The sequence below is a fragment of the Psittacula echo genome, assembly GCF_963264785.1.
Source record: "Psittacula echo genome assembly, chromosome: Z".
Classification (NCBI taxonomy): Eukaryota; Metazoa; Chordata; class Aves; order Psittaciformes; family Psittacidae; genus Psittacula; species Psittacula echo.
In genome coordinates, this window is record NC_137742.1 from 36,570,515 (window position 1) to 36,583,843 (window position 13,329).

The 13,329-nt window shown below is 37.5% G+C and overlaps 1 protein-coding gene across 1 annotated transcript in view; it reads left to right on the plus strand.

Annotated features, from left to right (window-relative positions):
• CNTLN (centlein) overlaps positions 1-6,088 on the plus strand; it is a gene marked incomplete at its 5' end in the record, with an annotated part of 196,332 nt that extends 190,244 nt beyond the window's left edge. Inside the window, 1 exon segment of the mRNA XM_080637807.1 lies at positions 5,710-6,088. Coding sequence (XP_080493933.1) covers positions 5,710-5,811 — 102 coding nt within the window. The 3' untranslated portion in view covers positions 5,812-6,088.
• Positions 6,089-13,329: the final 7,241 nt, after the last annotated feature.

A 13,329-nucleotide genomic window follows, 5' to 3' on the forward strand; every position in this document is an offset into this window, starting at 1 on the left:
TGATCGTAACAGATGGCTCACACAGTGTTACAGGTTGGCAAACTGTGTACTCGTTTGCATCTTGAACAAGGATGCAGTCTTGCCCTTTTCTGTTATTCTGAGAAAATGTTCAGTGGAAAATTGCATCAGATCACTTATTATTGCAGTTTGATATAGTGTCTTTTTGTGCCATTGAGCTGGGACTTTCGAACATAATTGCCCAGCAGTATTGATTTAATTGCCTAGGTTTATTTGTGGACTCCTAATTATTGACTGGAGGTAAATTTAATGGAGAAACCTTTATGAACACTGAGAAACTGCTGCTGTTGCTGTTATACATAATGAACTGCATCATATCCCTTTAGATCATTCTTCAAGCTAATTTTATTCTGCTGTGACAGTATGATAACATTTAAAATGTCATAGACATTTTATTTTTATTACTGACATAAGCCATTTTACTGCTACATTAGAATTTTTGGGGGGACTGAGGGAAGCACTAGTTGCCTTTTACTGTCATTTTATAGATTACCCTAAAGTGTAATGCTAAAGGATAGCACACCTCATCCACACCTTTTTTTTTTTTTCCATACTCTTATGACTCAAAAAAGTCTAACTTCTGTCAGCTTTACAAGTATGTTAAATTTCAGTGATAAATACTTTTTGCATTCCTGAGTGCTCACAGACACTAGTCAGAGTATGTGTCCTTATTTTATCAACTACTGTAGAAACACGTGGAGAAACTACACCACTGCTAAGAAGATTGTAATGCAATAGAGACATCTGCATCAGGATGTTATTTAAATAAGAATCATAAAATCAGGAAGTATAGTAACGTTCTGAATTCTACAGACCTGCTAAAAATCACTTAGGATCTAAACCGATATCTTTAATTACTAGCAAGTGTTTTTCAAGTTCAGTTTTTGTATTTGTACATTAGCACCCAATAACTAGAGTGTTCTCACTGAAGTATAAAAATGAAACATCTTAGTAACTGACAGTAGGATAAATTATGAAAGGTTCTCTTGCTTATGCAGAACCTGTATGTGGAAAGGCTTCACAGGGGCGCAAGCAGAGACCTGCAGATGGGTATCAGTCATGTACACAGACATCAGACTGATTATGTGTTAGTGATTGAGCATGGAAGAGAGAAGCTGGGTGACGTAACCAACCCAGTATGGACCATTGAGGTTTTAGTAGTTTGTGGTATTTGGGATAGAAGGGAACAAGTGTGGTTATCTCAATATGTATGTGTGTTTACAGCTTGCATGACAAGTAATGAGGCTTCTTACCTACTTTATCCCTTACATCTGGGTGTGTATGTCTTATTATTTGAACCTAGCACACAGTATAGTAGCAGTCTCTTTTTTATAATAATTAAAAAAAAAAACAACAAAACCCAGCAACCTTCTCTAGCTTTTTCCCATGGTAGGAAACATACAAAGCTAAACCAAGGGGATGACTTCTTTTTATGTAACTCCTGCAGTCTGTTAATAATTTTGTATGTGAGTACAGCGTGTTAAGCCCAATCCCGGTTGCTGCCTGAAGTCTCTGAGAACTACTTCTAAATAAAATACAAATCATCTGCCTAACTCTTCCAAGCATTGAACCCAGTGACAGTATTGATTAGCATGTCCCTTATAGACATACAGCAGCACTTGCCTTCCCTCCCTCCTCAGGTACTCCTTGGGATATCACATCTCAGAAAAGCAAAGCTGCCTGATAAAATCTTTCCTCTCATGACCTCATTATGAATCTACAAATCATATTCCAATGGTGAAAACTTCCAGAAAAACTCTCTCCCCTCTATTGTATGGGCGCTCTGTAGGTATGTGTATAATCCATCTCTGGAACAGCGTTTGTAATGGTATATTCAGTCTTCATTAGCAGGGTTTTTCGCCAACCCCTTTTTAGGATTTGCACTGGCTTCTAAATATACATTTCCTCTGGTATCATCTGGGAATATGCGCTAACAGCTATGGTTGTTTCTTCAAATTTCCTGGGTAGGAACACACTTGCTTTGCTTTCATTAGTCTCACTCCAGCCTGTTTGTCTTCTCCTTTTTGAGCATGCCTCTCTGCCTATTGCTGTTCTCTGCTCACACCCACACTATGTATTCATCCATGTACAAACACACGTGCACACACTGAGCACTGCCACTATCCTCAGGGGTTTTGAGTTATCTGTAGCTTAACATTGACATCAGACCATGATTTTCTTGTCGTTACAAGAATAAGAGCCCAGTCCCATGCATTTACAATCCATTATAGTATAAATCTATCTTATATCTCATGCACACAAAGAGGACAATATCACTTCTCCTGGACTGAAAACAAGGAGAGATTGGCTTGATTACTCAGGATAAGAATACAGACAGGCACATACAAATTAATATAATGTATATGCAGCCATCACAAAGCAAAATGCACAAAGAACAACAGTGAAAAGTGAAATGAAGCATTTCTGTTGGTGTTTGTTTGTTGTTTTTTTTTAAGCTTTGACTTTTGGTTTATATTGAAGTTAGGAGGTTTTGGTCATTATGATCTGAGTTTCTTAGATTTATTTCATGTTATTCTTTGTGCCTCAATTCAATTTGAGGCAGCTCTGCAGTGTTTTGATCATTTTGTTGGGCAAATGTGTTATACTGATGAGCCATATGAGGAGGTTTAAACAGGTGTAACCACTAATTTGTGTATTCCAGAAATTAAGTACTTTTATTTTTATGTTAACACATTTTAGACTTTGTTAAGCAGAGTCAAAGTAATGCTGTACACTGCAAATGGAGACGCTATGTCTCATTAGAATAACAACATTGCCTTGCATTCGTTGTGATTCTTTTCACTGGCATATATAAGTGTATACTTATGCCTTGGTGTTAAATGAGACTCAGTTGTTAAGGCTGATGAACAGTAGTAGTTTATTTTTCACAGAAGGGATCCCTGAAAGAAATATTCTCAGAGTGAGAATAAATAAGTGAAAGAATGGAAATACCTATCAGCATTCATGATTCTTTATGATCACATTACCTTACAGTTGCCATACACCAAGGTATCTGTCTGATAAGTTAAGAAATATGCCATTTCATTCATATGTCTTTCTAGTATCAAAGAAGAGATCTGCAATTCTGTTAAAGATAAATAAATAAATAAAAATCTTTAAATCCATATGTAATTTGCACTCTCAAATACTCTGACTAACCAAATCGATTAAATACTACTTCTCTTAAAGCCTACCATAGTGTAGTGATTTAGGATCACTATCACTGTTAATGCTTAGTGTTCAGATAAATTGATTGTGGCACAGATAAATAGAAAACATTTGGAGGAAGTATCATTCTGTATTAAAATATATAATTGTCAGTGGTATAAACAAGTTTTTACTCCTTAGGTGTACACTTAGCACTGACTGAACTCCCAAAGCCTTCCCCAAGCATATGGCAGGTTTGGAAGCTGGGATGAATACTTTGGAGTAGAGACATCTTCAACAGTTATGAAGTTCTGGGGAGAAATGTAGAGGAAAGCTTCCCAGGATAGTTACAGAGCCATCATTAAAAGTAAATCTGACAGACTTCTATTAAAGATGAAGACTGTAGAGATCATCCAGTTCTGGGTGTCTGTATGGAAAGAAGAACGGATAAAAACATACAGCACTTTCTCTGAAAACAACAAATGTTGAAAGAATGACGTTATGTTCAACTTTCAAATGCTCTTTCTTTAAATGAATGATTTAAATGGAAAGAGTTCTTGAAAGATCACTTTGCTATGACATGGAAGCCACAGAGAGTAGTGAGCAGCAAGTAAAATGTAGCTAGAATGATATGAGCCAGAGACATCAATAAGAAACCATTCATCTCAGGCACAACATTAAGGAAGTGAAATGTATCAGAAACGAATGTTGTCAGCTAGGCGAGAAGAATTAGAGGCTTTGAGATAATGGTATAGTGTTCTCATAAAAAGTACAAGTCAAGGAAAGAGAGCAATTAGAGTGAACAGGATGCTGGACTCAGTGTTTTTAAAGCACAGTAGCAAATAAGTGTCACAAAATTTCACATAACATTATGTCTTATATTGCTCTGAATAGATTTGTGCTCACTGAATTGGATCCCTCTATTCCACCAAAAGTCACCACAATAGTGTATAGAAGAAAGCTGACAGGTGTAGATGACTACTAGAAAATTATAATTGACAGAAGTTATTTATGACGGATGGAGACATGTCTGGCAGCAAGTACCAGCCCTTCAAAACCTCCTTTTCTGAAGAAAAAGGAAATAATGCCTTTATCGTCCTTTTTCCGGAGTTGCAAAGTGACTGTTGAGCAACATGTAGGATTGCCATTACAGTCACTTCATGACAGATGCTTGCTATTAACAGATTTTCCTACCTACCATTTTAGATTCTTTTTTCCTGGCTTGTTAGTAATTATAAAAATCAATGTATAAATTCATACCTTTGTATCAGTTCAGACATTACACTAGCATTTGTGCTTGATGAACTTGTAGTCTGTGGTTTTTCTGTTGTAGATATTTTTTATATATATCTAGGAAACACGCAGTACTCTATCTGGTATAGTAACAAATTTTCTTTTAAAGATGGAATAGAGAAGTGACAAAACATAAAATCAGAGCAGTGATACTCAAGTATGGAACTAGAGAGTGGTTCTACATGCAAAAATATTGCCTTGAACTACAGTTGTGAAAAGCAGAGAAAGCTAGTGTTTGACCTGCTCAACCTAGTGCTATACTTTACCCATCTTATTTATGGTGGCCTTATTAAGGTAAATTCTTTCTCCTTCTGATTATTTCTGTGGGTGACTGACCCCTTGGTCACCACTGGTCTCACTAAGAGGTCAAGAAATCTGACAGCGCTATGAAGCTACTGAGATTCTCTGAGGGTGAGCAAAATCTGTTCTGTTCTCTGTCATAGCACTGACCACTCTCGGGTGGAGCTGCAATGACTAGTGTTTTGTATCACCTTTAAAAGTACTTCCCAGCATACAGTGAACTGATGCATCAAGACTGTGAAAGAAAACCACTTTAAGCATTAAAGCAATGACACTGAAAAATACACCAAATCTCTTTCTTTGAAGACATTGATTGTGAAAATACATTTTTATATTGAAGAAGATGTAAAAGAGGTTTTCACTTTTCTGTGTAAATATATAAATACAGTATCTTGGTATCATGCTTTAGAGGAGCAGTTGTTTGTGTCATATCTCAGTCAATGCAACTGGAGTTTCTGGGGTTTGTGGGTTTGTTTTGCATTGTGTTTTTTTATTTACAATTTTAAACATGTGAATTTAAGGAATTTGCCACAGCATTGGGAGCTGTATTAGTAGGTCTGTCTCATCCTCCTGAGAATAGTAAACATGCATACACTACCATTTCTGCATGCCCTAGAGATGACTGTAACCTTTTATTGATCAGCTGATTGAAGATGAATGACAGAGATGCTGGTACTGCAGTTTACATCATTAACATGGCCAGTAAAGCATGAATTGTTCAATAAGGCGTTTATCTTTTTTCATTTTACTCCATTCTTTTATCATTTTTATGACAGAGAGCAAATTTTCAGACACTAACCATGCAGGTGAACTTTAAAGATCAGATGTGTGCATGTGTGGTAGTTGTCAGAAGTGAGTAAAATCTAAAGGTTTAAAGATATTTAGTAAGTGTTTTTCACATGAAGACAATAAAATTCAATGATCGTTTTTCTTACTATGTTTCTTTTTCAGTTTCCTTTTGCCTCATACTTAATGGATGCCGTACTGCAAAAGTTAAATGAGAAGAAGAAACTCACAGAAGAGTACAGTTCTCTCATGAAACATACTGTATAATATTGCTAAGACTTATCTTTGCAAACTGTGACTAAAATGTGTGCTATTTCCTTGTGTCTTTCCTCTTCACGTAAGGAACTGTCAATATGCGTGTTCAATAGATAAGTAGAAACTGTGAACTAATTAATTGTTGAACAAGAAGAATTAATTACGTTCCTATTTAGAAAGGAGTGTGGTGTTTGACTCTTGAAAAGAAAAATTGCTGCAAATCAATGCAAAGTAAAAAAAAAAAAAAGAAAAAATTGTTTTCCTTTAAATACATTATCAGTGAACAGCACTGGAGACTTTGTAGAGAAAGGATGGGTTTGATACAACTAATACACATCTGTACAACTCATAAGTACAAAAAGCAGCTAACTCCTGGTTGTACTAGTCAGATCAGTATAAGTAGGATCTTGCAGAGAAACTGGGAATATCATTGGGATTTTGAATACCTGATTTCTTTTAGCTTCTTTGTAAGTCTAGCTTTATGATATATGCTACATAAAATGATATGCTTTCTATACATTGGGAAAAAAATGAGAAAATGAGTGATTGTAGGAAAAAAGTATTCAATGTAGAGTAAATCTCCTGGGAAAAGCTGTATTTTCTTCTAATTTGGAGTGTGTTGTGTACAATGTATGTAATTGTATTTAAAAAATTCAATACAATAAATATATTTCTAGTGTGGGTTTTTTTTCACTGCTGTCCCAGTTCTTTCTCAGCTACCACCAAGCTGCAAGCTCTTATTTTCCATTGGAAAATGGGACAGAGTTTTGGTCAGACGTTTCCACCAAGATTTCTCTGGCAGTATCAACAAATAATTGCTGCTTTTTCACATCTTTGATCTTAAGAGTTTGTATTCCTCTGGATCAATCCACCTGAAAAAAATGAAAGGCCCAGATTTCTGAGTTCATGTGGTAGTAACACTTATATACAATCTTTATCTATGGCTATTAAGTTGATTTAAAGCAGGTGTCATTATCATTATTCATATTGGTTGAAGAATCAGAAGAAAGATCTTTTTGGTCTAAGGTCACTCACACTCACAGTGTGAGACAATTTCCCAGGTTAGTACCTTTTTCTCTTAACTTAAACACCTTGCTTTACTGTCTCTGCAAGTTTCTGTATCTCCTGGGTACCTGGGTGTGGAGAGAACTCTGTTTTGGATCAAGAGTAAGCAAGAGCAGTGAATGCTGCAGAACCAAGTTGTTATCTACTTCATCTGAAAAGAGAGAGCAGAAGAAAATCCTTTAACCCAGGTGGAGCCAGAATTATCACCATTTTTTCAAGGAATGGAAAATACAACAAGTGTTATTTATTTGTAGCTGTTTGTACATCATGGTGCAAGAGACAAAAAATGCTCTACAAAGAAAATTAACTCTCCATAAAGTTCTGTGACCTAGGCCTTAAGGGTAGGGTTCATTTTCTCCTTTCAAAAATTATTAGGGTGAGTAAGTCTGGTAAGTTGACATGGTGAAAGCATTATATTTGGACTCTACCGAAACAAGTTCTGCAGGATGTAACTCAGTACAGATACATCACTTTCCCTTCATGTAAGTCTTCTGCAGTTGTCTTGCCACTTCTTTGATGAGACTTAACTCACTTGCTAATGAGTGAGCTTGCAGAGCTGCCATCAGCACTGGTGCTTCATGGAAGAGGCAGATGATAGCACATGCTTGGAAAGTGAGAAAGTCAGTGATGGCAGCATCATAGTGCCTTGATCAAGCGAGCAACAAGCCAGCTATGTGGGCACTGTACATACCCTTCCAATGAAGATAAAATTTCCTCACTCTGTCCAGCAAAAAGCCTCTAGAAAAAGTCTCTTAAAGGGCTTTTGACTTATCTATCTTGTCACAGGCAACAAACAGCTTCATGTAGGGGAATTTCCATCAGTTATTTACTGGCAATTAACAACCTTTTAGTTACTGATTGTGGTATTGTAGAAGCAATAAACAAGTACTTAGGGCAGTCCCAGACCTGGTTCCAGAGGGCTCCCACATCCACCACCAACACCTGCTAGCTGTGCCTGGTGCACTTGTAAATGGATGCTCTGTCCCTTCCACCTGCATCTTAACCTGGAAGTGTTACCACTACACAAACTTTAAAGAAAAGTCTTCAGTTCATACGAGGAAGCACATGGTTAAGTGCTTGACATATAAGTTGGAAACAAAATGATTTGCAGTTGCTGCATTACTTTAGCCACCTGAAGTCTGCATGGCATCCCATTCCCAGCCACTGCTTCAGGGTTATGAGTGGGGTGGCAGTCTTTGGCCTGCTCTAGCAAGCAGTCCTAGGACAGCTACTCTGGAGACCTGGCTGCTTTGTTTGGTCATAGGTCTTCATGCTTGCTAATCCAGTAGCAGAGTGAAATCAATTCTCAAAATAAATGATGACTGCTATAGTGTCGCTTTTTCAGTTTCTGCCTTTAGAATTCCAAAATACAGTCTATTTCTACAATTCCTGCCATTCTGCTCAGAGAAGGTGGTACACACAAGCCTTGTGAGCCACCAGAAGTGCAAAATGAATGGTTGCCAGTTCTGTTTCCTCAATACCTCAAGCAGCCTGTTTCTGGCTGATGCTTTAACGCAGACATGTGGCGAGAGGGAGAAGAAATCTCTGAGTACATTTTATTTGCTACTCTAACTTCTTCTTTCTGATGCAGAGAGAATTAACTTAAATTTGTTTAGTAAGAAGTATTTTTTAAAGCCCTAATCCCAGCATCAATATCTGGTTCCTCTGGCCTCTGTGGAATATAAAACCAAAACATATTGAAAACAGACTGAGGGATTTCTCCCCTTGGATTCTGGTGTATTTGGTGCTTCTTCCACAGTATTTAACACTTTCTTGGCTCAGTGGTGAGTCCTTTATCTTACAAATCAGCTTCCAGCTTCCAAGAGCACCAAGCTGGGGGACAAGGCTCAGATTATAATTTACTATCTCAGTTGTAACAATTGAAAATGCCGGGTCGGTGGACTTAGATCTGGACTCAATCTAGAGCCTGGGAGCTTGGTGTCTCCCTGAACATGCTTCAGGGGCACCTTTCTATGGTAAAGACATGGCATGGGCTTTGGTGAGCTGGCTCGAGCTCTGACCATTAACCTCCAACACCTGCCTACAGACAGTGCTGCAGCACCCACTGCAGCAATATGTAGGTTGCAATAGCAAACCAGTATAGGTAGCCATCATGACCTAGTCCTAAAGAGCATGAGACGCCAGTCATCTACTTAGGAAATTTAGCAGTAAGTAACCTTGTTCTTTTTACATTGTACCAACCAGATTATTCTGAATTGCCGATGAAAATGTTTCCAGAGAAAGAATACGTGCATTGTCAGGTACCAGTTTATTCTTCTCAAAGCCTCTGGAGTGACCGCGCCAGGATGGGAGGAGAGGGATTAGAACTTGATATAAAACCAATAGCTGTACTTGAATGTCACATTACTCCTAAAATGATCAGGCATACCCTGGCAAAGATTTTCTTCCCTCTTACATTTTAAATGGTGGAAGGTAAAATTTCCTGCATTTCAGAAAGACAAATATTTTAGTAGAGATTTTTTTAGGGTGAAAATGGAACCTAAGTACCCTGACAAGAAAGGAAAGGGGGGGGGGGGGAACCCAAAACCATAAATTGGATTTTATGATGAAGAGAAAGAAATTAAAGAACTGTAACAACTTCCCAGGTGCTCCTGGAATTATAGTGTTTCTGCAGCTTTACTAGAAAGGTTGCCAAATATCTGTGAAGATGTTTATTAATCTTTTAAAGGTATTTATTTCCATGCAACTTTTCTCATTTGATATGAACAAATGAGTACAGAAGTAGCAGTCAGCATTTTCCAGTGGGGTGGCAGGGGGAAAATCGAGTTTGAGATATTTTTGTAAGAATAAAAAGGGCTGACATTCCAAAGAAAACAAATTTTTACATTTCTCTGTCATAAATATTGAATCCTGTTTCTGCAATGAGCATACTTTTTACTGCTTATTTAATCTTTGCTTTACCAGCAAAAGAGGAGAGAGCTTTTGAAGCAATCTTTATATTGTAAAAGAATTAAAAGTACTTATCCTCATTATGTTTTATGAATATTTTTAAAATCCTTTTTCACTGTAACCAGGCTCAGATTATACACTCACACAACAAATTTGGTGAAGTAATTCTGTCTGGGGAGAAACATCAGCTCCACACTTTCAATATGATATTGTCAACACAGCTAAACAGAAAATACGTTAAAGGCAGTGCTGTTTTGAACTAACTATACCTACCAACATCCAGAAAATCCACTTAATGTGTTTTACTTTAAGGCAGTAATTGTATGTCCTAGTGCTTCCTGATATGTCCTCTAGATGGCAAACGTTTACAAAAAATGGGTTAATTGCTGGCAATAATAGCTGGTATCTCCACATGTGAATTATATTGCCTATTTACAGCCACTATGTATTGTGTCACAAAAGTAAGTCCCTAAAATATAACGACTTCTCTGTGTGTGTGTGTGTGTGTATACACACCTATGTATGTACACACACAGATGCATGTGTGTGTATGCATATATAAATATGAAAACTTCAGAGTTGTGCAGGCCTTCAAAGTTTAAATGTTCTAACCCTTTCAAAAATCTTCATTCCGTACTCTAAAATGTCGAAATTAAAGTCACAGCATCTGTCACTTGTAACTTCTCACACAATGTTTCTGTAGTGCCATCTGTATAACCTGCACAAATCCTAATTTACCTTGATAGGAATCAGAGACACAGATCTTCCAAAACATAGATCTTTTATTACAAAGATTACATTATCACCTTATTACATATTACATTATTAGATCCATCTGCTGCTGTCCCGGGGATTCTCCATTGAGAAGGCACTGTGTGATTTTCCTCCTGAGCCTCACACGTGGGAAGTCCTCATTGCCTGAACAGTCCAGTTATCTTCTTGGATGCAGTTTCTAGAGCTAGGTATTTTTTACATAAGTGAGACTCTGGCTGGTAAGTGTAATTATATTATATAACCTAATTGTCACAATAAAGAGGAGTGCAGGGAGAAACTGAAAACATTTCAAAGTGTTCATTAGTCAGCAGGTAGCATCTCACTGTTTGTATTCTTGGAAAAGAAGAAACCTATATACACTTACTACTTTTTCTCTGTAGTGCTTTGAAGTAGGATACATTACGTTCAGTGAATTAAATATTATTCAAGGTCTACAAGTCCTTGAACCCACTTTGTTTACTTTCATGCTTTGCTCTGTTTCACTATGCACTATTCTTATATATAAAATAGGGTTGGTGGTTTTTTTTTTTTTTTGAGATTCCCTGATTTGAGAATCCCATGGTATAATTATATGAAATTTCTTGTGGTATAATCAATGATTGAGAGAGCTGGTAACATTCCCTGACTTCTGCTGTAATCCCATATTTAAAAATCAATTGTATTGCTAGCTGTGTTAAGTTTTTGTTGTTATCTTCAGGACAGCAGTCTATGGAGTGAGGAGTGTCTGTATTTGAATTCTGGCTGTCATTCCTCCAGCTAGGATAATTACCTTTTCTGTTTCACCTCCACAATCGAATTAATATTTAGCTAAACTATGACCTGAAGATCAGAACAAGAAGAAAGGGAATTAAGTTCAATAGCTGTACACAGTTTATGCATCACCATTGGATTGCTTCCGGAGATTAAAACTGGGTATGAAAATACTATGTGCAAGGAGTATGTCGCCAAACAGATCCAGAGCCAGATAAGCAAAGGATCCAACTTGTTCAGGATATTGGCTCAATATCTTGAGATTTTTAGGTCAAGATAACAACCTTTCTGAAGTAAGTGGATTAGTATTTGCAACTCTCTCAGCTGTATAGAAGTCCAGCTTTCTGTGAGTGCTGTTTTATAGCATGTTTAACTGGCTGGGGAAATTTAAGGCTCATACCTTTGTGAAAGCATAAGCTTACCCAACTAACAGCCTATTCTGATATCTATGTCAGATGCTGTAGAGAAGAGGTTCAAGTGACTGCAACCCATTGCAGAGCAACAATTTGACATCTTCCTGAAACAGGGCAACTCCTTTGGTAAAGGAATCACACACACTGTTATCTGTAATTCAGCCAATCCTAGACTTTGAAGGTTGACAGTCAGATTTCCTTCCATGTTGGTTGGTTTTGAATAAAACAATTTGCAGCATAAAACACTGTAATTTGTTTTTTAAAAGGTACTCAAGCTGGGCTGAAGAACTTATGCGATAGCAAATCCAGTACAGCAGCCTTATGATCATAACACAGTATTTTGGTCTTTATGGTGATCAAACAAATCACCTCATGCACTCAAGACTATGAGTTAGACAGAACTTTAACTGTAAACTCACAGGGGGTGTGTGTGGGGAGGAAGGGCACAAACATCACAAGCATTGTACTACATCTTTGCTCCATCTTTACTCATTGCTCATTCTGCAGAACAACTGTTAAAATTATGTGCCAAGTAATGGTATCACTACATGATTTTTATTCAAAAGGCAGTGCTATTTTCATATTCTGTTTGATCTTTGTCTAATTATACATACAAGGATCACATTTACTCTCTTAGCTACAACTCTGCATTAGAAACTCATGTTGAACTGGTTACTTCAAGGGATTAACCCTCATTCTGTAAGTATGGCTGAGGGTTTTTTTATTCTGTTTATGACCACACCTCAGAATAACTGTAGTCAACAGGAGTTCTACCTACAGCTTGTCAATGTGAAAATCAAGATTTACAAGTGTCAATTGAAAAGGCAATGATTTTTCCTCTAAAAATATTGATTTTTCTCTACGGTGTTCCTTTTACAAATGTAAAAGGGAAAATAATATTGACCTTATAGAAAAGCTAGGACGAGTCATTAGTTAAATGCTTATTTATGTAACTTATTATCTCTATTAAATTTAATTTAAGGTGTTCATTTAGTGAAGCTGCTACTTCTGCACTTGATTTTCAAAATTAGACTTTTAACTTCTGAAGAAAAATCACAGAATCAAGTAAGCTGGAAAAGTCCTTTAAGATCAGGTCCAACTGTTACCCCATCACTGCCAAGTCCATCACTACACCATGTTACTAAGGGCCTCATCTACACATTTTCTAAATGCTTCCAGGGATGGTGATTCCATCACTTCCCAGGGAAGCCTGTTCCGATGCCTGATTATGCTTTCAGTGGAGAATTTTCTCCTAATATCCAGCCTAAACCTCCCCTGGTGCAGCTTGAGGCCGTTTCCTCTTGTCTTTTTGCTTGTTACTTGCAAAAAAAGACCAGGTACCTCCTCACTTCATCCTCCTTTCAGGTAGGTCTGGAGAGCAATAACGTCCCGCCTGAGCCTTCTCTTCTCAAGACTAAACACTTCCAGTTCCCTCAGCTGTTCCTCATCAGACTTGTGCTCCAGACCCTTCACCAGATTTGTTGCCCTTCTCTGGACCTGCTCCAGCACCTCAATGTCTCTTGCAGTAAGGAGCCCAGAACTGAACACAGGATTTGAGGTGTGGCCTCACCAGTGCCCAGTACAGGGGGATGATCACTGCCCTGGCCCTGCTGGCCAC